This window comes from Maylandia zebra, linkage group LG20 (assembly GCF_041146795.1).
Source record: "Maylandia zebra isolate NMK-2024a linkage group LG20, Mzebra_GT3a, whole genome shotgun sequence".
NCBI lineage: Eukaryota > Metazoa > Chordata > Actinopteri > Cichliformes > Cichlidae > Maylandia > Maylandia zebra.
In genome coordinates, this window is record NC_135186.1 from 30,770,873 (window position 1) to 30,797,336 (window position 26,464).

At 41.2% G+C, this 26,464-nt stretch overlaps 1 protein-coding gene across 12 annotated transcripts in view; it reads right to left on the reverse strand.

The window, feature by feature from the left end:
* Positions 1-25,895, reverse strand: part of hspg2 (heparan sulfate proteoglycan 2) — a 96,707-nt gene extending 70,812 nt beyond the window's left edge. For 9 of the 12 annotated variants that reach the window (XM_076878098.1, XM_076878095.1, XM_076878093.1 and 6 more), the window contains exon 1: positions 25,465-25,894. In XM_076878098.1, coding sequence (XP_076734213.1) covers positions 25,465-25,533 — 69 coding nt within the window. In that variant the 5' untranslated portion in view covers positions 25,534-25,894. Of the gene's footprint in view, positions 1-25,464 lie in introns of all 12 variants that reach the window. The other 3 variants (XM_076878092.1, XM_076878102.1, XM_076878103.1) reach the window with 3 other exon arrangements.
* Positions 25,896-26,464: the final 569 nt, after the last annotated feature.

A 26,464-nucleotide genomic window follows, 5' to 3' on the forward strand; every position in this document is an offset into this window, starting at 1 on the left:
TCCCTTTAGTTGACCCATTGTTATCTGAGGAATAGGTGTTGTGAACAAGCAGGCCTACGCTAGATCAGGTCTACTACAGCAGGTAAAAATATGTTGTATGTGCATACAAAGAAAACAACATGAAAAAAGCTACTGAGAGAATAAAAGAAAATACATGATTCTCATGCTACAGTTAAAAAATATTAAGATGCTAAATCTACTCATCTCAAAACATAGATATGAGGGAGGTTTTACAACATGCTTGGCTGAGTGTTGTGAAAGAGTGATGAAAGGAAAAGAGGAAAAGAGATAAGCCCAAGAGCACTGTTCCTTTGCACACCTTTGACTACAAATCTGTGTTACTAGTGCAGGATTTTTATGTTTGTATGATACAAATTTCTACATTTAACCTGCGTAGGAGTGGTCTGTGATTTGACAAACTACCAGTTCCGACAGTAAACCTCTGCTTGAGCCCCTACTGGATAAAGCACTTGCACAATGTGGCCCTTCTGCACTCAGCAATACATTGGTATTTCTACATGGTTTAATCTAATGTGACTGGACAGGAAGGAAGTTTAAGGAGCCCTTTGACATTATTCACAGATTGGCTTTTTAAAGTGTTCAGTGACTAATGCTGTGGGTGGAACAAACACACCAGATTTCTTCAGAAGAGATGAATAGCAGTGAGAAGGAAGGGGCCCAGAATAGCATATGTCCACATTTCTGAACACTTTTTCGGAGTGTCTGCTTGACCATCTTCTGCTTCAGTTATATTCTGGTAGCTTGAATGAGTCATAGATTAGCATTAAGTGGCTAAATAAAAATCATCTGAAAATGGATTGGTACAAAGACTGGACTAAAAATGAAAATGAAAAAAAAGGAAAAACCTTCAGAAAACCTAGATAACTATTGCTCAAGACCAGTTAAGGCAGAGCTTCCCAAAGTGGGGGGGGGGGGGACGGACGACAAACGCTTGGACACTAGTTATGCTTTTTACATCCACTAGGGTCCGAGTGAGTAAATTTTAACAGTGATGTTAGCACAAGCAGCATAATATGTAAGAAAAATTATTAATCAGTTGCTTCTGCAGCAGTCTGTTGCTTTTATCTAATGTCCATCCCTTTATAGGAGGGCCAAACATTCCATGTGGCAAGCAACTATGGCCTCGGGCTAGCATTTGCCACACAGCCTCACACACACGCCTTTCCCTTTAAACCAACCCTCACTGTTTAGGGAGGCATGTCAGAATAAGCATCCAGCCTGTATAGACTTGTGTACATGGTGCAGCTAAACAGGATGAGAAAGGATATCTGCACTGTAGGCAACTGGAAAAGGTGATGAGCTTTTCCTTTGTTGTTCCCATGGAATTAAAATGGAGGAGTCATCACTGAATACATGCTTACAAATATTCCTTACTTTTACACCTTTCATACCTGTTATTTTGGTCTGCTCAAGTGCTTTAAATGTGACTGATGCTAACTGATTCCACTACATCGTTAGATGTTCAACATGGGTTAAAATGTTTTTCTTTTTGTGTGAATCTGAATTGGTTCAAAACAATATCACTCGCAAATTGGATAACATACTGTATTTCGGGCTAAAAGGTCAGCCTGGCGACACCATGACCAGACATGGAGCAGAGATTGCAAACCAGCCGTGAAACAAGATACCCCAGCCTAATGCTAAATGAAATCCTATCTCTAATGGTCTTTTTGTCAGCCTCAGTGACAGCAAAACGACAAGACTTGGAGCCTTGCTACTTTTACTCTTTATTTATGTTGTATTGTTGAGAGTTTAGAAGAAACATACTCATAAGACTTTATATCAAATCATCAAAAAACTGCATAAACACTGATTTTCTCAAATTTTCTTAGGTAGATGTAAGTGATTTCAAAACCTATATTGCATTCCCAATGTGGCTGGGATAATATAGCATGACCACATTCCCCCCAAATAATCCTAGGCGTGAAAACCTAACAGACACCTAAAGAAACACAGTAATTTCAATGATCACCCCAGCAGGATGCTACATTAACAGACCACCTAGAATGACAGCCACTCCTTTTTTCAATGGTCAGTCCTGAGTAACTCCAAAATTAATGAACAAAAGCTCAGCAAACCCCCCCCCCCCCCCCCCCCCCCCCCGCATTGGTATGGTGCAGGTATAAAGGAATGCATGGATACACTGCCTAACAGTTATCAGCCCATTAGTTATGCCAGGAATTAAACTAATCTGTTTTAATAGGCCAGTGCGGTAAGCGAGAAAGCTGACTTTACTGGATTGGAGGTTTAGCTCCTGGTGTGCTTATTGTGAGAAAAATGTGCCAATGAATGTTTATATGCTCATGGGCAGAACACAAGCAGTAGTAGAATACTTAAAAAGGCAAATACAAAAACACCATCAAGTCCTTGCCCACCTGAGCTGCATGTCACAACATAAACACTGCAGCAGTGCATGGTCTGAAAATAGTGCATGTGTTTCCGGTAACATTTCTGAGAGTGTCCTACAGGGAGGAGGGGAAAAAGGGGCCAGTTCCCCCAGACGACAGCTGACAGGCGAGGTGTTGAGACCTGTAGCAGCTCAGAGGGGAAGAGCAGCTCTAGCTTGGCCAGCCCTGGCCTGTTTATTTATAACAGAAAGAGCCCCTTTGAAAGCACTGCTGTGTCACTTAAGAAGTCTGCTTTTCTTCCCACTGGGGAACTAGGAGAGATCAGAGATCTGAGTTGCCTGAACATCTAGATGACTCTAAAACACAGCAAAAGCTCAGGACAAATATCAGATTGAGCCTCAGTACATATGCAATATAAAAACTATTGATATCCTTGCACAGTATTTACCTTACAATGTAGCCGATAGTTTTCAAAACAGCCATTCCACTATTATTAACTCAAAGGTGAGCAGTGGATATGGTAACTTTAATGAAGTAAAGGAGCTAATCTAAGGGAAGGTAAGTGAAGAAATCTATGCTGTGATATCGCAGGATGAAACAAAAATCTCAGCAGCACTGGACATAATGTGCCACTAACTGCAAACATTTCTGTCACTAACTTTCTCTGCCAATTTACTCTTTGACAGCTTTAAAGGTAATAAAAATAAGAATTACAGGCATATTTCAATCGACTGCAACACTCTGGAGGACGGCGAAGAAGACTTGGACAGTTTGCAGTATTTTATTGATGAGTGTTTAGCAAACATTCAACACTCCACTAGTTAGTTTAAACATGACCACCCCGAGGTTTGTCTCATGGAATGTATGTGGAATCGGTTCCAGGGAAAAGAGGCTTAAAATTACTAACCGATTAAATGGCTTACAGGCAGACATTGTCTTTCTACAGGAGACTCACATGTTCAAAACATCTTGTACACACACTCACTTCTCCACAGTTCCCTCACACGTTCTCAGCCTGTTACAACTCAAAACAAAGAGGCGTAGCCAAATTAATTAGCAGAAAAATAAACTTCACTGTTAGCAACACTATTACAGATCTAGAAGGCAAAGTTTATAAAACTTAATTTATGTATTCAAAATATGGATCTGTCATATGCTGTGGGAGTGTCTGGTCGGGTGTGGTCCAGGTTCCTGTTGTCCGTCCCCTAGGGTGGAGTTGGCCAGCTCATCACCTGCTTCCAATTTCCGGGGCTCCATCTAGAGGGTTTTTAAGCCAGCACTGCCTGCTACTCCTCGCCAGTTCGTCCTGCTACCACCTGTGGTAAACCTGGCCTCCTCTATGCTCAGACTCTGTGTGCCTGGATCGTGGGTTAATGTGTCCTCCGTCTCCTGTATTCTCCAGATTCATCACCCGTCGTACTCACCAGCAGTGCTGGTTCTGTTTCCGTCCTGTTCTCCCATCTGCCCAGAACCCGAGGACCACACACTCATCTTCTCCTCAGCCTGCCCTCCAGCCCGTACTTCAACCTCCCTGGACACCTTGGAACCTGGACCAGCCTCCCCACACTCTCAACCATCCCTGGAACGCCCCCCACGGCAACCCCTTCCCCGCCTAATAGCCGGTGTTTTCAAGTAAGCCCAAGACTCTCCACTAGTACCACTCACCTCTGCCCTTTAATTGTTTCCCATTCAGTAAAACCCTTCTCCTGTGTTTGCAGAAGTTCCCGCCCGTGTTCTCCCTGTGTTCTACGTCCGTTTCTCCGCCCTCAGGCCTCCCTCAGTTCCTGCGAATGATTTCTGTTAGACCCAGTCTTGTTCCTTTTCCTTTCAATAAATTGTACATAGTTCGAGCAATTGAGTCTGCTCTTGAGTCCACTGCATCCTTGTTTGTGACAGGATCTGTGTATCGCTATGGTCCAGAATTAGCAATGGCGAATTCCTTGGATGTCTGAAACTGAAGTCCATCATACAGGAACTATTCAATCCCAGTCAACTGAATCTACAAACGCCAACTTGAGTAACAAAATTTTAAATATCTGTACCCCAAATGGTTATCAAAAATGTGTAAGATATTGTTTAAAACTGACGAATTACTTTCCATCCTAACTGTGAAGTGGGAACGAGATCTTTCCATTGGTCTACATCAAAACTTCTGGACACAAATAGGCTTAAACACCTTCAAAATGACTAAAAGCCCCAACTTAGAACTTATACAATACAAAATTCTCTACAGAACACACCATACAGGACAAAGGCTGTTCCAAATGGGCCTTACATACTAATATGCACCTATTGCAAAGACAACTCTGCTGAGAACTATATGTACTCTATGGTCCTGCAGGTCTGTCCAGAGATTCTGGCAGAGGATATGCGAAGAGCTATCCGCACGGTTTAGTTGCAGTATCCCAACCTCACCCAAGCTGTGCATCTTAGGTGACATATGGAAGCAAATGCATCACATATACTCCTTACTTCCTTATCCATCGCCAAGAAAACTATTCTCATGAACTGGAAATCAAAAAACAGCTTATGTATCAGTCAATATAGAAATGTACTTCTTGATCACATTCGTTTTTAGAGAATGTCTGCCTCTTCAAAATACCAACTGGATGAATTTGTCCCTCACTGGTCCCCACTTATCAATTCCATTACTTAGTGGATGACTGTAGTCTCTTTTCCCTGTTTGCCTTGCAGATGGATAAGGGTGGTCTCTGGGACTACAGGTGTCTGGTGGCCTTCTAGGGACTGGAGAGCTGAGGTTGTGGTTTTGGAGTGTATGTGTGTCTACCTCGGTTAGTGGCAGTGGAGGACTGAAGCAGGTGTTGTCTAACGGTCTTGGGATGTGGGGCCTGGGGTGCTTGTGGTGGCAGGTGCTGGCCCTGCATGGCAATGCTGGGGTTTGGGTGGTTTTTGGGTGCCTGGGACACTGTTCTAGACAAATATCAGGGTGGCTGGCCTCTAGTGGGGTCGACTGACTGTTGCCTCTGGTCCTCTGGGACTCTCACTCTTTGGCCCTCCTTCTCTTGCTGGGATGGGCGTTTGGTTGTCGTCAAGATGAGGGGCATTATTGTGGCTTCCCAGCCTCATCGATTTGTGACAAAGACACAGGCATTTTAACACTCTCTGTTTCTCTCTCTTACTCACACTAGAAAAAGATTGTTGATTTATGTATCTGTGTGTTTTCTAATTTGTGTGTGGGTGAATGCCTGTACAAATGCCTGTACAAAATCCCCCAGAAATCCAGTGAAAGGTTTTTAAGATATTTTAATTTAGAGGAAAGCATTGGCATTACTAAGCCAAGAACCAAGGTGCTAACATGACTTATAAGATGTCTTTTTTAAACATAGATTATAATTAGTTGATTTAAAGGTTTGCTTTCTAGCTAAGCTTTAGAAAGGAAGTGCCTACACCTGTTTGATGGCTCTGAAATTAAGCACTGGCTTCCCTACGCTGAATGCAGTAGAGTTGCCCTCCTCGCTTCCTCTCTTGCTCATTCTCACCTCAGGACCAACTAATCTGACACCACCTGTTGACTTGGCCACACTTACAATGTCCCACATAATCACAGGCCAAAGCTAGATCAGTCTGTCAGCTTGCCCAGTACACTTTTCTCCACAACACTGTGGTACACTACATTGTACCGTGTAGGAAAGGCACTTCATGCAACCATTTCTACAACTGAAATTTAATCTTTAGAGCTGCAACACATCCACAGCTTCTCAGTGAGGTGCAGAAAGTAAACATCTGCATCTTGACAATAACAGAGTCTTGAATTTGTGAGCAGAATAGGCTTTTGCCAGGAAGGGAATGACCTCCAGGTGTCCGGGCCTTAGGGAATAGTTTCATGTCAGTAAAGCCACTTTCCACCAGTTCCCAAGGTCATGCTCTTTGGCAATCTCATAATTAACTGGGCTTTGCAGGGAACCATTGTGAAGTTTCTGGAATGAAAGACAGTTGCAACATGTTAAGCATCTCATACTGTGAGTTTTGAACAGTCCTTGTTCAGAGACCCAAGATACACTTTGAGCTCAGAACATCACAATAAAACCTGTCTTTGTTGGACACCATCTGCACATCAAAGTCCCGTTCCTATTCTTTTTTTCCCCCCACAACAGTACTAACAGTACAGTTCTGTTAGCTTTGCCAAGGCCTATATTAGGTCTACTGAAGTGATGGGCTGTGAGAACAAAATATTCTTCCACAGCTGTTTATGCCATTAATATAAACATAATAGGGCTGAAGCATGAAAGAGAGCTGTGCTCCCCTCCAGATGTTCTGTGCTGCAGAGCAAACAAGACACTGCTGTCTGATGTTGACAAAAATCATCAAAGGGTGCAAAGAGAGGAGAAATTCAGAGGTTAACCTTGCCTTTCAAGAGCCCGCCCCTCCATTCTAACTTGGAAATTACCTGGCAGCTGTTTTGGCAAACCTTCGCTCCACGGAAAGACCAAAAGTGGGAGTAGACAAGGAGCATGGTAGGAAAAATCTGATCTGGCCTTACTTGCCGAACAGCGCAAAATATCCATGAGCAATAAGAAAAGGTTAGCTTTCATCACAGCCCACACAACAAGCATGAAAGGGGTTCTCTAGTTGTTAAAATTATTATAAAATAAATATTGATGGGAGTATCATGGTCTTGGTACCTGCAGCCAGCAATTAAGAAGAAATTTGAAACATATTAACACTATGAACCATTAGTAATGGGCAATTTGCAATCGAGATCATCTGACACTTCGGCGACAGATGAACTCATCTTTGTCTTCAGGCATAAACATTATTCACTGTTACCGTAGTTACATTTTTTCTAATATTGCTTGGGGAGTACTCCTGCTGTCTGATTATGCATGAAATCCCTACTTCATTTGGTGTGCATGATGGGTGAGATGAAAGGTTTAATGTCTATATCAACATGCACTTGTGTGAAAACAGTGAAAAAGAAGACTTTACTAAATGTAAAGACCTGCTGTAAAATTAGAGGGATATTTAAGTAAAGGTGGCCCAACTGTGCCTAGGTTAAGGCTAAACTCTGTAGCAGATTAATTAATTAACTTTATTCACATGAAAAAAAACCTGTGACTGAACATTAACTCAGGTAGACAGTCATCACAAATACCTCTACTATGAATCCTCTCAGCCATTTGCATAAAGTATGTTTTGATAGAACGGTGCTATCAACCAGTACCACAGCACCAAAGTCATTTATGTTGCTGTCATTTCTGTTCCAAATGTCAGCATATTTTCCAAGTCATCTGCTCTTGTTTGTTTGGATCTGGTTCAAAACACCAGTGTGAAGAGCACACAGCTCTCATCCATTGGGAGATGTGGTAAAGGTTAAAAATTCAGTTTCACTAGTTTTTGAAAGAGCAGCTGCTCATGACTAACATCAACCTGACAAAAAAAACATCAGTTTGTTAATGCAGCTAGTAATTCTCAAAGCTGGAAGTGTGTGGCTTCATATATCAATGAGCTATGTCAGCAAGAGTGAATGAAAAACGATGAGGTAGGTGTTTAAATCTATGTCAAGGATCATCACTGAGTGAATTCCCATGAGCTTAGACGGGAGGTCTAGGCGGAGAACAGAAGTGGAATTCCGGGGGGGATAAAAATACCTCAGGAGCTGCGTAGCTGCAGGTGTTATTACACCCCCCTCCAAAGGCCCTGCAGGGCCTCTAAAGAACAGGGTCTAAGGGGCATCTTCAGATCGCTGAGCTGTTTCTTGTTGTTTCCATCACTTTCATTAATGTTTTAGATGTTAATTGCATAAAAAAATAATGATTAGAAGTGGAAAAAATTGCTAGTCACTGCATATTATGCAGAGCTAGCTATTACAGAAGTGTTCAGGATATTTAAGTTGTGCTTACTTTCCTGACTTTTTTTTTGGCCAGCAACTTTAAAGAAGCTTTTGTGTAAGACTCTTGCTTATGTAAAACTCTACACATGCAGTTTCCAGATCAATCATCAGAGAGGTTGGGTACTACAGTAGGCAGTCTGCTGCAGCAGTTGGCAAGCCCCTTACGCTCCCATCTGAGGTTAAACCTGGAAAGCAACCAATAAATTTGAGAGAATCCTGTGAGAGGTAGAAGGCACAGCCAACTATTGCTCAGCATAGTGCACACCCACATCTGCATGAAAATTAACTGAAGATGTCTTTAAATTGGTAAGCTTCTGACAGTGATTCAGTTAGAAGGCAAGAGACAGCAGCTCTGGTCCACTTTCCTTTTTTTCTCTGCATAGAACAAAGTGATTTAGTTTTTTTTTTTTTTGTTTTGACAGTGTGCAAAATGACCAAAAATAGGCATGAATGCTTTAAGGCAAATCCACCCACAGCTTGCCTAGCAGAGATGTGGCCCTTAAGCTTCAGTCTAACAAGGGACTTTCCCACAGGTTGTCTTCTTTGTCTGATGAAGGAAGTCATTTATTTCCCACAACCCAAGGACAGAGGCAAATCTTAATCTTCACTTCTTTAACCACAGCCTAAAGCAGAGAAATGTGAACATTCCTAAAGCCAGTTATTCCAAATGGCCTGAGAAAGGGAATCAGCTACCCACTACACACAGCATAAAATGCCTTCAGCCCGACTGGCCTTCACTATTTTCAATCACAGTTTTATTCTCTGGATTCAAATTCTCTCTGTCACTCCTTGACAAAGGATCAAGGGGCAGGGCACTTGCCAAAAAAACCAGCTTATCTCCTGAAGGATGGTTCAAGAAGAAGAATCAGGGGAATCCCAGAGACTCCTTAGATTTGTCCAGGTGTAAAGAGCTTCTGTTTTGGCCAGAAAGAAAGATCCAACCATATACATAGGATTAGTTTACTTGGCTTGCTCGGGTTAAACACTTGTGATGGTCTTATGTCTCCTTTTTGTAGTATTTTATTATCTTTTTGAAGTCTTCTAGATCTTTAAAAGCCCATAAACATGTTTTCTAATTCTATTCTGATTTGAGAGTTCCCATGTTAATGGTGTGAATTAACTAAGTAAAAAGATACTGGCTCAAACTAACTAAAAGTTGAGCACTTGCAAAAGAAGTTCCTTAGTGTTTCAATGCTTTAGCAACAAGTATGGAAATCCATGCCAGCTCAAACCTTAGTAAGTCTCAGTGCAGACTTTGGCTAAGCAAACAGAGAGTGCAGGATGAAGATATGGTTATGAATGAAGGCTGGGGAAAAGCTGTTGGACAGGAGATAAACAGTAGTCCATTCATTACTTTTGTCCAAGGTCAACAAGGGCCTCAACTAGAGCCTCTTGAGATCTTGTTGAGTTTTCTTGCAACATTTGCATTCACAAAAACAAAAGTTATACATATTCTTCATTTTATCCATTGCTTTTATGGTTTTACATTGGTGGCGATGGCAATATAAAGTAATTATTACTGTATTCTGTTATTGCCTTTAATGTTTTTTCTCAGACTACCTATCCTATTTAACCTCAGGTAAAACCTTTCAGCATGAGTCATGCTTAAAAGCTGTGACACTCTGTATTTTGTTACTGACTGTATCAGCAATGAAAGATTTAGTATATTAATGCACCTAGACTGGGAATGTTCCTGTCTAGACTCTTTCCCTGGAGTGATAAGTCACCCGTCCATCACGCAAAAACGAAAAAGCAGGTACTGATGTGGGTTGAGCTGTCATGATACACAAACTGATAAATACAAGTAAATGAGTCACTCTGAAACACAAACAAATTAATAAAATTAGTCACTAAATGTCAGAATCTCAAACACATCTGCCAAACCAAATGCACAGAGATCAGAAAAAAGTAAACAAGTAAAAACATATAATTGTAAAGATACTGAGTGTGATAAAGTCTTACTGCTATCCCATTTTCCCTGATGAACTTAGAGGAAGGAATTCCCCCAGAAAGAACCACGCCTGCTGGATCTTACGCTTAGAGATCCAGATAAAATCCCTGAGCTAAATTAAACACTTCCTTTACTTCACCTACCCTTCCTCCACAAGATAGATCCAAAAATAAAGTGCCTGCGTGTTCGCAGCAGGACAATATCTAAATACAGCAGTAACTACAGTGTAAACAGACAAAAACAGCAACAGCAAGTTCGTACTGTGTGCTGGAAAATTTAGCACGTCACTTTCACCGGGAACAGCAAATATCCCCATAGTATAGAAACATAAACAGTCTGTGTGTTCAGTTTAAACAGTGATGTTAAGGTAAAACCCACAGATCACCAATATCACCAATGGTGGTTGCTAAAAAATGTAACATTAGGCAATATCGGTTTTAATACCACTGCACTGACCAGTCGTTCACTTACGGTGATATCGCAAATCAGTGCAAATTTTACGCTGATGTTAGCTCTAAGTTATATTTGTATCTTTTTTACTCTTTCACTCAGAACAAATTACATTAGTCAGCAAAACAGCAAAAAACTTAGTCAGCTATGAAGACAGACTATTCATTGCATATTGCTAATGTGCAACATGGAATGTTGAGTAATAATGAGTAATAATTCCATTTTTGATTCACTAAGTCAGGGGTGTCGAACTCCAGGTCTCGAGGGCCGGTGTCCTGCAGGTTTTAGATCTCACCCTGGTAATTAAGCAAATGATTAATTATTTTACCAGGCCTCTGGAGAACTTCAAGAGGAGATGTTGCGGAGATAATTTAGCCATTAAATCAGCTGGACACGTCTAAAACCTGCGCGACACCGGCCCTCGAGGCCTGGAGTTCGACAAATGTGCACTAAGTGGAGCAACAAACAAGCAGCAAACGTATGTTTCTACATTAGTGACAAAATATTAAGTAATACTTTTGTGCTCTTCATGTATTATTAACTAGGACTAAAATATAACATCACCCCGCTTTCCCACAACAACTCATTGTTCACTGTGCATGGAGGAATATATCAAATGGGCTACAATCCTAATGATGGCCATGTCGATCCATCTACCTTTCACAACACCTGTACCTGTTTGTGATTTTTCTCCATCTCAGAGCGTGATGTTTTAAATCAGTGCTGCAGAAAGTTTACATATATATCAAAGACTTAAAGGTGTTTTTGGCCATCTTCCAACCAGACAACAAACCTGAAGGCCAACATGTGACAACTGTAAACAAAGTCTGGGAGTACTTTTTAATGGTTGATGGATGAATTTCACCAGTCCTCATAATTCAACAACAGGCCCTTATTTGACTGCATGCTCACACCTACAAAGACATCTGTTTGCCAGGACTTGAAGCAATAATACAAGAAAGCAGAAGGTCTAACTTGCCCATTCATTGGAAGCAGATGTGAGGGATCTATTTCCTACTATAATAAAAGGTAATTATAGGCAAGGGGCCCTGTGTGTTCTTATGAGAACACAGGGAGCAGTGGTGGTTAATCAGCAAAGTGAACCCGTCAGGTATATGAGAGAAGCCAGTGAACTGCAGCCTGTTCTGTGTGTGACTCATCACTGTCATAATGGACAGGTCAGCACAAGCCGGCTGACCTTTCAAGGGGAAAAAAAGAGCAGAATAAGGATCATTTAAGACCCAGCTTTCACCGGGGTGATTACATCACTCCCTGTGACCTTTGTGACAGTTTACAATAAAGCTATACTTCTTCATAAAACGAGCAACAACACAATCTTTGCATGAATAAGAATCTAATAATACAAATATTTCTTTTGCTTGCATTTTTAGTCACATCACTCTATCATCTGCTTAATTCCTACCCAGGAGGCAGAACAACAGCAAGATGGGCAATAACCGACAATGCCTGCTATCCTTGAAAAAATAACAAAAAGTATATAATCATATTTATAATAAATTTGTTGCTCCTCATAGTTGAGACATGAAGTCTTTTTTTTTTTGCACAAATGCACGAGTTCACAACTCTTTCATCTATAAGTACCTGTGCGCCTTTATTAGATTATTACAGGATTCATGAATTATTAACCTAAGTGGCATGTTGTCAGTGTTCTGGTGGGATGAGAAAAACTTATTAATCACTAAGTTTAACTTCTTAATTCTTCTTTTGGAGAAAAGTCAACTTTTGAGGCTTTTTTATAAATGTAACTGATGAAAAGGAAAAGGGTGGAGTGCCCAATCCGGGTCAGGGACGAGTTCTTTCCCCAAGTGGAAGAGTTTAAATCTTGTTCACGAGTGACGGGAGAAGGCAGCGGGAGATCGACAGACGGATTGGTGCTGCGGCTGCAGTGATGTCTGGATTGGTGAAGAGAGAGCTAAGTGTAAAAGCGAAACTCTCAATTTAGCAGTCGATCGATGTCCCTACCCTCACCTATGGTCACGAGCTGTGGGTAGTGACCGAAAGAACTCCCTTAGAGATAGGGTGAGAAATTCGGCCATCTGAGAGGGGCTCTGAGTAGAGCCAGAGGTGGTTCGAGCATCTGACAAGGATGCCTCGTGGCACCTCCTGGGTGAGGTGTTCCGGGCATGTCCCACTGGGAGTAGGGCCCCAGGGCAGACCCAGGACACGCTGGATAGATTATATCGCTCGGTTGGCCTGGGAACACCTTGGTGTCCCCCGTGGGCTGCTGTCCCCACGACCCTGCCCCGGATAAGTGGAAGAAGATGGATGGATGGTAACTGATGATTCCTGATTCCTGCTACTGCAATTAAAAGTATTCACAAAGATCAAAATACCAACCCAGATGGATGTCACTTGCGTCTAAAAAGACTTTGGATGTAAATGACTATTTTTTCTGGTCCTTTTTAAAATGTCCTAGAGACTGAGCATGGCTAATGCCTGACATTACATTTTTGAGTGGTAAAACCTATGATTCATGCAGCGCATTTAAAGTGCCGAGCAGGTTTAAACATTAGTACCAACGCTTTGTGCTAACAAAAGTAGTGTGCAATGAAATATACAACTTTTTTGTAACGTTACTGGATCATTGACCTGACAGTCAGACAGCAGAGTTCTACATCAGGACTTTTTTAATGGTTAAATGACAATTGTTATGTAGATTTAATCTATAGATCACTTGGGTATGAGATATTACAAGAATATTACAACGGGTGCAACAACAATGCTGAGCCACTGCACCCAGAGGGCATTGGGCACCTAATCCTCGCCTGCCTGGTCAGTTCATTCCAGTAAACAAATAGGAACGAAATAACAACTCCACTCTCGTTCTACTGTTATCACTCTCAAATTTTGTTTTCCATTATCCCTGCACTGGGAAAGCACAGTTGAATCAACAGACTGAGGTTAGCCATGTGCCCGCAGGCAAGACTGACGTCTGTGCCAGAAAATCTGACTGCAGTCTGGTGTTTGGGCCAAATCTTATTCCCTGTGTGCCCCCATCTCCACCCCTTCTACCCATGACAGGGTCATAACAGAGCCTCAGCAGGTGGAGCCTGGTGGGAAAGACGGAGGCTCTTCATCATGACACAGTTTAAAGAACATCCTCAATGTGTTCATAGTCCACATAAATCACTCAAGCCCTTAGTTCAGGGGAAGAACCATTTAATTACCCCCCTTAAAGGAATAATTGCCTGACTTGGCTTGAGATGCTGCCTGCATGACGAAGAACAAAAAAGTGAGGCCTTTACCATATCTGATGTTTATAGAAAGAACATCAAGGGCAACCGAGATTTTTAATTTAGATTAAAAAATCCAATACGTTTACCTCTTGGGTTCATGAAAAGAGATCAAGAAAAATATCTAAAATTGACCTATAAGTGTAAAATCAAATTATGTGCACAGATTTTTTTCTTTAAGTGACACTCAACAGCTGCCCTTCCTGCAACTCAGTCTTTATTGGTGCGGTATTGCAAAGGAACAGTCGGTGGTCACCAGCTACTTGCTGGTCTTAACTGAACATGGGCTGACTCATTCATCCACTATGTCAGAAATTAACAGTGGGCTGGGTTTTTTAATGTGTGTTTTTCTGCATATCCTCTGACTATGCCATCTCTGACTGAGGGGCTGTAACAGTCCGAAGTAAATAAACAAACTTTTTAAGCTGACTATTTATTTAGATGTGCTCTCCTCCCACGGACTCAACAGATGGTTTGGTGGAGAGAAGATTATATACAACCACTTTGGCTTAAAACCACAAACATTTCCTTGCCCTACCAACTGTGTTACAAGGCCAACCTCCAGTTTGAATAAGCCTGCCAGGTACACACTGTCGAGCCTCAGGGCACATGATAGATGCTTAGCTACTTTAGTCAGCATGGTTGTTAAGCAGACTTTCTCATATTTGGGCGTGTGTGTGTCGGGGAGGGGGGGATGTTAGTTGGCAATACACCACAAGAAAAAAGATAAAATCTAAAAGGTTTTTCTCAGCTTCTTTTAGAGGGTGATCTGGAACAACTTCAAGAGAAATGTACTTCAAAATAATTAGAGGGCTCAGTGGTGATAGCTTCCAGCAAGAAGCTGTGATTTTAATCTAGTGAAACTCTCCGCCACCTAAAGGTCTGACATTATTTGCTATCAATACTATGATTTTCACTGCTACATGTATTTACATACAGATGAGTGTATAATGTAAGGCTATTACACTAACGATCATGTCTCATTATGTTAACATCGCTTGTTGGAACGGGGACCATTTGGTTATTTATTATCAGTTCAGCCACATGTCTGGTTAATTGTCCTGTTACCTACAATAGCTACCAAGTGTTAAATTCCTTTATATAGCTTTTAGCCACTTGGGGATATGCTCATTGGCAGTGGTTTCACAGTCAGATCTCTCATCACATCTGGATTTACAAACCAAGATGGTGACAATGAAAATGCACATCTCGGGGATTAAAACAGGTCTTCAAAAACCTTAACCGATTCTATTAAATGCATTAAAGTTTTCATTCTTACAGTACTTTTGATATTCATTATTATTATTATATTTGCAATTACAGTGGTCCCTCACTATAATGCAGTTCACCTTTCACGGCCTCGCTGTTTCACGGATTTTTCTGTGTGCAATGTTGCATGCCTTTTTTTTTTCTTCTTTACAGCGCATTGTGTTCTGCATCATGATTGGCTGTAGACCATAGTCAATCTCCTCCGTGCCGTGTCCCCTGTACAGCACAGAACGTGTTCAGCTTCTTAAATTTACATAAATCTTCGATCGCTAGCAGTGTGACTCTGAAGTTCTGTACTGTATGCTTGTAAGTTTTCTCCCCAACAAACACAACAATGTCGATGAAATGTTTTGCACCGTCAAAGGCACCTGCGGTAGCACCCAAAAGGCAGAGGAAGATGTTAACCATCGCACAAAAAGTTGGATTTCTGGACATGCTAAAAGAAGGTGGAAGTTACCATATTTTTTGGATTATAAGGCACATTAAGCGAAACAAAACAGTCAGCCTTTACTCAACTCATTCTTCTTGCTTCCTCTACTTCCATACCATTGATTCATTAATGTTGAATTCTCTCACAGCTGCTCTATTCCCATGTTCTGGACCTGAAAACAGGGTTTGAGCTTTGGTTTCATTCTATAATACTGGACATATTTTTCCACAAAGGTTTGAACGTTGAGGGTGTTTAAACAAGAGAGAAACGTGTGAGCCTTAAAACAGTTATAATAGTTGTGAAAAATAAAGTTTGCCACTTCCTGGAGTTCACCCATCGCGGGTTATTTCCTGTGATAAATGAGGGACCACTGTATAATAAATGTGGTTATAATAAACAATAAATATGCGGTTAGGATGTATTATTTTCTCAACTCTGGTTTGTAGAAATTTGTAGAAATATATATAGCTTTTACATTTATTTAACCTGAGATCAGGTCATAGTCTCTGTGAGCGATTTTCACGTTTCATTAAGAATAGTGTATGTGCATATGTAAGCATGTCTATCAATGTCTTTTCCCATTACAGCAGAGTTTGGCTTACAGTGGGGATAACACATCTTCAAAAGCTGCAAACCTGAAAGGAAAATATTTTCACCCAAGCAGTGCTACTCAGTTAAAACATGCTGTGATGGAAATTCAAAAGTCATATACAAGCTGAGAGAGAAGGAATAAAAACAACAAGTGCTTGTGCTGGTTGTAATTAGATCCAGGGGAATTCATTAATCCTTAGTTCCCGCCTGTTATGTGCCAAGTTATAAAAACTAATAAGACCTTCAGTACAGCTTTGCAACTAGAAGCTGTGACCAGCCAAGAGACACTACAAGTGAAGTCAGTTTCATTGTGCAAGAAATAAAAACTTGTGAAATGTGCCTCTGTGTCTTCAATGCATGATAAAAAGGTTCAAAGAGGAGAGACGCTGGAGATGCAGAAATCCAGGACAATGTCAAAGACTTCAAATTGTGGGGATTTTTAGCTATAAATTAAAAAAGCGGATTTATATGGTAACTAACACACACACACACACACACACAGAGGTACATCTGTGCACACGACAGCCTGGGTAAACTTTGCTTCAGAGGAAGCGGGGTCCTCTTGTTCTGTAGACAATTCATGGTTTTATTTCCGAAACAGGATGATGACTCAGCAAGGGACAAAACTTTCAGACCATCACAAGCCATTGCACTAAAACAATGGAGTGCTGGAAACCACTTAACTACAGACCCATTTGTTTTCAGAAAGCTCTGAAAATATCTCATTATGGACCAAATTGTCCTGTCCAAATTGCCTTCCTTGTTCTTGCAGTAAAAGGTGTGCAATAGGAGGATAGAAATTACTTCTTTATAGCAAATCTGATTTACTGTAAATGTTCATTCGCCACTGCAAGGTGAAAGGATTTGGAGATTTGAACAATGCATGCTATAAGTGAGTGAGCAGAAAGAATAAAGGACATGCAGTAAAAAAAAAAAAAGTAAGAAAGCTCCCCTGAGAACAAGAGTTTCTCCTTGTGTGAGCATGTGTTTGTATCAGGCAAAAGAGTTGTTATGTCTTGTGGGATAACAGCTGACGTGATAACACACACCAAACTGGTCCTCTCCTGTCTCTGTAGATTTATTGTGGGGCACAGCTGAGGCCTAGTACACCAGAACTCAATTCTTCTGTAAAACCAGATGTAATGTTGTCATAGTGTTAGAAAATATAGAAAATATTGCAGAAAAAATATCATTTAGACATCGTATTGTCACATAGATTTTCCATTGCTTACAATTTTCAGCATTTTCTGCAGCACACACAGCAGAGGATCACTGCCGATCATAGTTGGAGGTGCTGAACCATGCATTGTCAAGACAATAAAATATTGCTAGAAAGTTAAAGAAACATAAATATAATTACAATAAATAGTTTGCATATGTACATCTATTTAAAAAATCCAGCAACTGATTTTTTGTTCCTTGAAACCTGGTATCTGTCCAAAAAATCCATTATCAGTTATAATCAAACTTTAGCAGCAGTGGCTTGAAGAGAAGTGCTGCATGCAAAAGGTATCAGTTTTACCCAGAGATATCTGAATCGGCTTGTTTTTGCAGGCATATGATTTAGTCGCAAGTTTGTGGTTGAAATAATTCCCTGTGTTTATTCAATCACTAATCTCTGTATAACTGATGTCAAAAACAGCTGACTTTTAATATTTCATGCAATAATGACAGATATAAATGTCTTAGATAAATTGGAACACCTGATGTCATACTGAAAGACTGAGGCTAGACCTTTAATTATGACTCAAAAGTTTATCTTCATCAGTTATTGCTCATAAAATAAAAGCAACACAGGACCAGCAATGTTCTTGCTTTGCATGTGATGTGTTTTAATAAGATAATTATTTCCTTCTAAAAATATTTGTTGTGGATCCATCCACCCATCCCACCATGCCCAGAGAGGCCTTCTCTGTAACCACTTCCTCCAGGCCTTCCGGAGGACCACTGAGGGGTTCCCAAACCTGTTGAGAGATGTAATCTCTCCACTGTGTCGTGCATTTGTCAAGGGGCCTCCTCCCGGTAGACACCCAGGAAGCATCCTAATCAGATACCAAACCACCTCAAGTGACTATCTGGCTAGCTCTAGGAGAGAGTCCAGCAACCCTTTGGCGGAAGCTTATTTTCACCGCCTGTATCCTAATTAGCCTGCTAAAAGACAGCAGGGTTGAGTTACTGCCATCAAAAACACACTTGAATTAAATGAAACTTGGCAGAAAGGGGAAGCCAATGTTTGCCCATTATTTACCTTTCAGTGAGTCATTCAAACCCCCAAAGCCGAATTCCACTTGCCGACCTCCCTCTGCGAATATTAAGGGTTTAACAGCAGCTTAGGTGGTGAATTTGCATCTTCTTACAATAAAGTCTTGCAAATGGGGAAGCCTTTTTGTTTCACATGTAGAGACTTGCTGCTGAGTAAGAGGAAGTGAAGCCAAGGTTCTGCAGGTTAGCTCTCAGAGAATGAGAACTCAGAGTTGATAAGACACCACAGGGTTGGACTTTTATAACCATTTAACTGGATGTCAGCTACAAACTGGGCTTTTAAAGAAAAAGGGGTAAAAGGTTGATAACGATCTCTTACCTTTGTTAATTACCAAAGAAAAAATGCTCTGTTTCCTACACACCAACATGCAATTGATAAAAAGGGCACGGGGTCCCATCAGAGTACTTCTATATGTTGGGAGGGAACAAACAAGACAATGGAGCCCCTTTAACCAAAAAGTGGAAGTGATTTCCCATCACTCCCTCTGAAAAGACAATGGCAGATTCAATAGGGCACAGGCTATGGACCACCTTCAAAGGGAGAGTGCAATGCAGTAAAGTTAGCATTTCAATGAATCTGTAATAAGTGCAAGCTTAGGTCCAGCCCACAGAAAAGCCAGTGAAAAGACTGAAGACGACTGTTTGAGATGGGGGAATTGCACAGACTTGTTACCAGTCTATTCCAAACCTTTTGTTTTGCATGTTAGATTTAAGGCTCAGTATTTCCACAGGAGTAATCACTGGCAGTAAAGAACGGCAATTTAAAAAACTTGCTTGTGTCGCAAAAATGAATTAATTCCACAAAAACTGGAGCACAATATCCCCTGGTATTAAGTATTCCCCGAACCGAACCAATCGATCTCTTTCTTAAAAGTTGAAATGGCAATATCTATCATATTTTGATGCACTTCTTTTTGTACAGACTATGAATGGTGTTAGGATAGCAGGGGGGAAAATCAGACATGTAATTCGCTGCCCTGAATTACTTTTTGGCCATTACTAATCTTTATTGCTTGTGGTCACAGTGCTGACCTCACCATGAACTCTGCCGGTTTTATTGCACCTGTGGCTCTATAACTCAGGAGTGAAGAGAGATATGTACAATATCAAATGTAGAGTGATCACGCCTTTTAAAGATTCTGGTCAAGGAATCCTTTAAGTACTTGTTACAGTGAAAATCGGGTCAAATCACAGACTTCAGTGTGAGTGTGAAGCAATAGTGTCAGGAATCTTGGTTGCTCAAATATACTTTAGGGAGTAATTAGTCTATCTAAACTTGGGCCTATTTATAAGTGTTCAATGGTGTGTTGAGCAAAAAAGAACACAAAAAAACCAAATGTGATAATAAGAGAAAGGAATAATAACTTATGACACCTTTTAACACTCACGTGTGGAAAGTTTTTGTTTTGTTTTTTAAATTAAAATCAGATTTAAATGTAGATTTGCACTTTCCCAGATAGAAGCTTTGCATCAGTCTGACTATGATATATACGTGTGATTTGGTGATTTGAACCAAAGCCATCCGCATGACTTCTTCAGAGGAGGAAACGCAGAACAAGTCTGAATGTAAAGAGATGACTCTAGCTACAACAAGCAGTAGTCAAAGTACCAGAGTCTCATGTCAGCACATGCACAACGTTGCTGCTGTACCAGCTGAGGTGCAGCTGTGTTTGGATTTGGCTCTTCTGTCCGACATGAAGCGACATTGGGCATGAAAGCACAGCACTCTACAGCCAAGAACCACAGAGTATCATGAAAAGACATTAGTAAGTGTCTGTGTGAAGTTGTGCCCAGAGGATAGGGTGGAATAAAACACCCTTGTAAATTTTATCAACCTAAGGGTTTGAAGCAACTTTTGCAGCATAAATTTGTATTTCAGAACACAAAATATACTTGATACTAACATTTTTAATAAAATACACAAACCAGATTCTAGGAATAACACGATAATAATAACCTACATTTACTGCAAACCAAAGGTTTAAAAAAAATCCCAAACAAAGTGGCTAACTTCAGATGTGCGGTGAGATTAACCTGTAGATTGATAAAAGAGTATGCCAAAATTTTCAGCATATTTTAGGTTGTTGTCATCTGTAGATGCCAATAGGAAAAAGCTCCCTCAAAGGGAAATGCTAAACAGAGAGGTGAACATTAAAGCCATGGGAGAAACTTTAAAAAGCATTGCAAACAGGGTGATTTTAAATTGGTAAAAAGTCAATGAAAAACTAAAATGCTGCAAGCTTTAGACCAGATAGTCAAATCAAATCAAATCAAATCACTTTTATTGTCACATCACATGTGCAGGCACACTGGCACAGCACATGCGAGTGAAATTCTTGTGTGCGAGCCCCACAAGCAACAGAGATGTGCAAACACAACAACACAAACGAGCAAAATACAAGAATGGCCAACCTGAAACTAATAAATATATGTACAATATATAATAGTGTATGCATTTCTGGATGTGTATACTAAATATTTTCCTACGTGTGTGTGTGTGTGTGTGTGTGTGTGTGTGTGTGTGTGTGTGTGTGTGTGTGTGTGTGTGTGTGTGTATACACATTTTTACAAATTAAATAGTAAAAAATAAATAAATAAATAAATAAATAAATAAATTTTAAAAAAATTTTTAAAAATTTAAAAATTAAAAAAATAATAATAATAATAAAATATATAAAATATACAGAGTTGAATATGTGCAAAACAAGTGGCATTTATATACAGTGTGGAGTGCATAATGTTGAAGTTCCAGTAGTGAAGCTGAGGTGTCTATGACGTGTTCAGCAGTCTGATGGCCTGATGGAAAAAGCTGTCTCTCAGTCTGCTGGTACGGGACCGGATGCTGCAGAACCTCCTTCCTGATGGAAGCAGTCTGAACAGTTTATGGCTGGGGTGACTGGAGTCCTTGATGATCCTCCCCGCTTTCCTCAGGCAGCGCTTCCTGTAGATGTCTTGGAGGGAGGGAAGCTCACCTCCAATTATCCGTTCAGAGCACCGCACTACTCGCTGGAGAGCTTTGCAGTTGTAGGCGGTGCTGTTGCCATACCAGGTGGTGATGCATCCAGTGAGGATGCTCTCAATGGCACAGTGATAGAAGGTCCTGAGGATGCGGGGGCTCATGCCGAATCTTTTCAGTCTCCTGAGAAAGAAGAGGCGCTGCTGTGCCTTCTTCACTGTTTTGTTTGTGTGTACTGACCACGTAAGATCCTCAGCCAGATGTACTCCAAGGAACCGGAAGCTGCTCACTCTCTCCACAGCAGCGCCGTTGATGGTGATGGGGGTGTGTACTTCTCTGCACCTCCGGAAGTCCACTATCAACTCCTTTGTCTTTGCGACGTTGAGGGTGAGATGGTTGTCTTGACACCAGTGGGTCAGGGCGCTGACCTCCTCCCTGTAAGCCGTCTCATCACCGTTGGTGATAAGACCCACCACTGTAGTGTCGTCCGCAAACTTCACAATGATGTTGGAGCTGTTAGTGGCTGTGCAGTCGTAGGTGTAGAGTGAGTACAGGAGAGGGCTCAGTACACACCCCTGTGGAGCACCAGTGTTCAGTGTGATGGGGGATGAGGTGATGCTGCCCAGTCTGACCACCTGGCGTCTGTCAGACAGGAAGCTAAGGATCCAGCTGCAGAGGGAGCTGCTCAGTCCTAGATCCTGCAGTTTCCTGTCCAGCTTCGAGGGAACGATGGTATTGAATGCTGAGCTGTAATCTACAAACAGCATCCTCACATACGTGTCTCTCTTCTCCAGGTGTGACAGGGCAGTGTGTAGTGTCAGGGCTATGGCATCATCAGTGGACCTGTTGTGGCGGTATGCAAACTGTAGAGGGTCCAGTGAGTCGGGTAGTGCAGAGCAGATGAAGTCCCTGACCAGCTTCTCGAAGCATTTGCTTACGATGGGGGTCAGGGCTACAGGTCGCCAGTCGTTCAATGAGGAGATGGTGGAGGATTTGGGTACAGGGACGATGGTGGCCATTTTGAAGCAGGCTGGGACTACAGACACATCAGATGTAATTTCATTACATAAAAGCAGGTCTACAGGAATGAGTGTTAGGAAGGGATTTTAAGGAATTCACTGATTCTGCAAGACTGAGCTCATTAAACAAGTTACAAAGCCAAAGGGTCCTGATAGCAAAATCATAGTTCATGAAATATTTCAGAGTAATTGTAAATGTAAAGGCTGTGATGCATGTCTGTTCAACCTGTAATTATCTATAGACTCGATGAAAACCCTTACAGAGAAGCAAATCTTCTCTGTGAGGTGGAAAAGCAGCAAAGGACGTGTCAGGCCAATGAAAAGGTTATAGCAAAGCAGCATGACTGATTGTGAAGACAAACACGTGAAAAGTTCAGGTAGCAGTGGCTAATGTAGGCTATGAATAAATAATGAGGAACTCTGCTGAACTGTGAAACAGAGCCAGGTTCGGAGTCCTCGCCTCTTGACCTCTATACCGTTCCAAGTCACACTTCGCTGCAGAGTCAACAAATGCCAGCTTCCTGGCCTGCTCTCCATATGTGCCAATGTGCTTGAGGGTGGGGTGGGCCAATTTAGTGCAGTATTGTCCCATCAACCAAGATGGCCTCTCTCCTGGGACTATAATTCAACAATGCAGTGTTTACCAAACCTAGTCTTCAAGCAATTATGTGAATGTGTCCAGGGGGCAGGCTTTCCCTACTGTTCAAACTATAGAGTGGAGTTGGTGTTTGCACTGCTGTGCTTTTCAACTCCCCAGGGTCCTCATTGATTCTGAATGGGAATTAAACACCAGGTAGCTGGATCTGAAATGACAAAGCACCACACAGACGGCCGACCACTTCACCAAGTCTGCATGGCACAAACTGACTACACCATCGAATCAAACTGTCACTGCATAATATTTAGTAGGGGGATGAAGGGGTCGAGTTACACGCAGCAGAAAAAGACAACAATTCAGACCAATGACACACACACACTTCAGACTATGTAGTCATAGCGATCCAAGCTGCCCTTCCCCCGCCGCCCCGAATGAAGTCAAGGAACACTTATGACAGTCTATACTGGGAGAAATTTCTGTACCAAAATTGTCAGTGGTAATGTCACGGTTAGTCTGATGTCATACCCCCAGAAAGCCAAGTGACCTCCCAAGCTTACATATGTTTAAGAAAGACATAATGAAAAAAAAACAGTCATCATTTTTTTTCTTATTAAATATGAAGCTGTGTCGATGTTTGGTTCGCACAATTCTTCACACTTTTACTGCTGCTTGTTCACAGTGGGATATGGGTACTCTTTTTTATTTATTTAATGGATAACTCTCACCCACTGAGTTTTTATTGACTTTGATTGTCTTGAGCTGTTGCGCATGAAGCTGACATTCCAGCACGAAGGAAAGAGGATCTCGTAGTAACACCAGTACGCGCGTGTGCTTAATTGAATCAAGAGACAGTTCGCTTGCTGGAGTTCAAAAGCATAATACCAGAAACAGATGCTGTTTGCGGTTACAGATAATTCAATTATACTGGTGTTGTTGGCCTAACAGTCAGCCAAGGCTGTGGTAAAAGTGTAGAGGCCATCTCATGTTACCTTTCAGTGACAGAACACAACAGGTGATAATAGCCCTCTGGAGCTGACTTCTATAGATCGATGATATTGAACATACATAACTTATGGTGACACTGAAGACACACGCGATACATGTTCTGCCACTCCAAACGAAAAGCTCAGTGCTCAATAGCATGGCATCACCGGATGTAAAATATATCTTAAAGTCATGAAAACTTCAACACTACAGCTTTTCAAACGTCAAGCGTACCACTGCTCACACACCAAGTCCAGCATGTGAAAGATTTATGTCTGCTGACCTGTGCAACTATGTCCCATCATTCAAAAAGGATTTGGTTTAGATCAAATCAACACAGAGATGTCACAGATATTTCAATCGTGACAGCTCTGTTTATTGGAGGGCATAAAGGTGAGACACCAGACGGGATTTGCAAAGGGTGGGGGCAGTCTATTCTCAGCCGCCCGGTAACGGTCATCCTCTATATGATTCACAGCGCAGACACAGAGGCAAGAAGACAAACAATATCTTAGGCTGCAATATCAGCAATTAATCAAACAAATATATTCAACACTGTGTGGACTGTACACTCATTTGTTAGTTAGTTACCAAGCAAAAATATTTCAACTTCATATTTGTTCCATTCATTTGTTGTTTGCTCTCAATTGGACATAATGAGCAATACCAAGCCAGTTTTACATCCTAAAAACTGGATCGAGTAAATAAATGAACAAATATTCAATAAAGATAACTGCTGGCTGCTGCCTTAAGTGAAAACAGACATAGGTAAGAAATTCTCAGTACAGCACATTTTTGTACCTGCAGTCGCTCTTGAATACACGTCAATGGTAATGTTGAGGTGAATGCATTTCTTTTTCCTTTTGAATAACATTACTGAAAACTCAAGCCATCACCCTCAAGCGACCTGCATCTTTTATTCTCAAGAATTCCAGGCTCTCCAGGACAGAATAAAACACTCAGCCTAAATGTGAGAAGACACAAACTACCAACTACCACAGAATTCTGTTATTTCCGGTTTTTTTAATCATTGTCAAACATTGCATATCTTAGTTATAACAGAAAGCCTAGGCCACGCAAAATGGAGCCTCACAAAGTTTAAGAAGGTTTAGGAGTTGAGTACTCCAGGGAGACTATGAATAGCTTGTTTCTATGGACAAACTTAGCCCGGCTCGGAGCCTCTAGTTTGTCATATTACTTCTAAAAGCATCTTTACAGTTCATGCTGACTGGATTCAGTTATACAGCCCACCTGCATGTGAGCAACCCGTCGCCACACATTTACCCACAATCAACACTACTATCAACATATGACCTTTTAATAGGATACAAAGACACTGCTTCTTAACCTTAACTTGATTTTGGGGAGTGGAATAAATTGTTTGTATATTTGAGTTATGTAAGCAACTGATAAATAAAGTCGCCAGTGGGGAGTTTAAAAGTAAAATGAAAGCGTAAAGAGAAAGTTTGAGCTCACTTACAGTAAAAAGCTGCGATGTGAGTATGAAAGAGAGGATAAGTCCACAGATCGAAGTGGTCAGAGTGCCCATTTTCCACCGACACAGCACAGGCTGTAAATGCTGGGGGAAAGGGGGGAATACGAGGGTCCTTCACGCCTCCTGGCCACTGGAACGGTGCACCTATTTCAGACTTTTCTTCTAGAAACCCGACTGCTCCGCTGCGTCCCACGCCCGGTGGGACTTCATCAACAGGTAAAACGGATCCCTTCTCGTGTTTTTCTCTCTTTTTCTTTTCAAAAAGATTACGCAAATAAAAAAGATCGACACTATGGGGCTTCTTCTCCCTTGCACTCCGAAACTTGGGACTTGTGGTGGGTTGAATGCAGCCTTGCAAAGTCAATGGGAAGTCCTGTGCGGAGAGTGGCTGCCGAAAAGTAAAAGGCGGAATGGAATTCATGGAGTGCTCAAAGAGAGTACAACTAATACCACTGTGGGGAGACGTCGCCGAGAATAAAGTGTGTGGTGGTGGTGAAGGACGTTTTTAAGTCTTTACTCGAACAAAAGTAGCAAAGCACCACTGTTCCAATACTTTAGTATCCTGCAAGTAAAAATCCAAAAGTATTCCGGGTAATCTGTAAGAGTGCAGAAATTACTTGATTTCCAAAAGAACGAATTCGGCACAGTGGCTCAGTGACAGGCTTTGATACTGAAGTGGAATTTTGAATGGGTAATTGTAGGACTGATTTGATCAATTGTTGGAAAATTCAGTTAAAATGTAATTAAAAAAATGAAATTCTAAAGTACATTAAAACTGTTTACTGACCATCTGATTCGTGTTTAAATGAGGACAAGTGTAACAGCGTAGTTAATTATTATTTTATTATAACACATATGAGTTACTTTTTGTTTATTTTTAAACTAGCTACACATCTGAATTATCCAGAAATAAGTAACAAGTTTCAGGAACAACACCTAACCTAAAGGGATCTGTTATTTGTCTTTACCTACTGGGGGACATGCT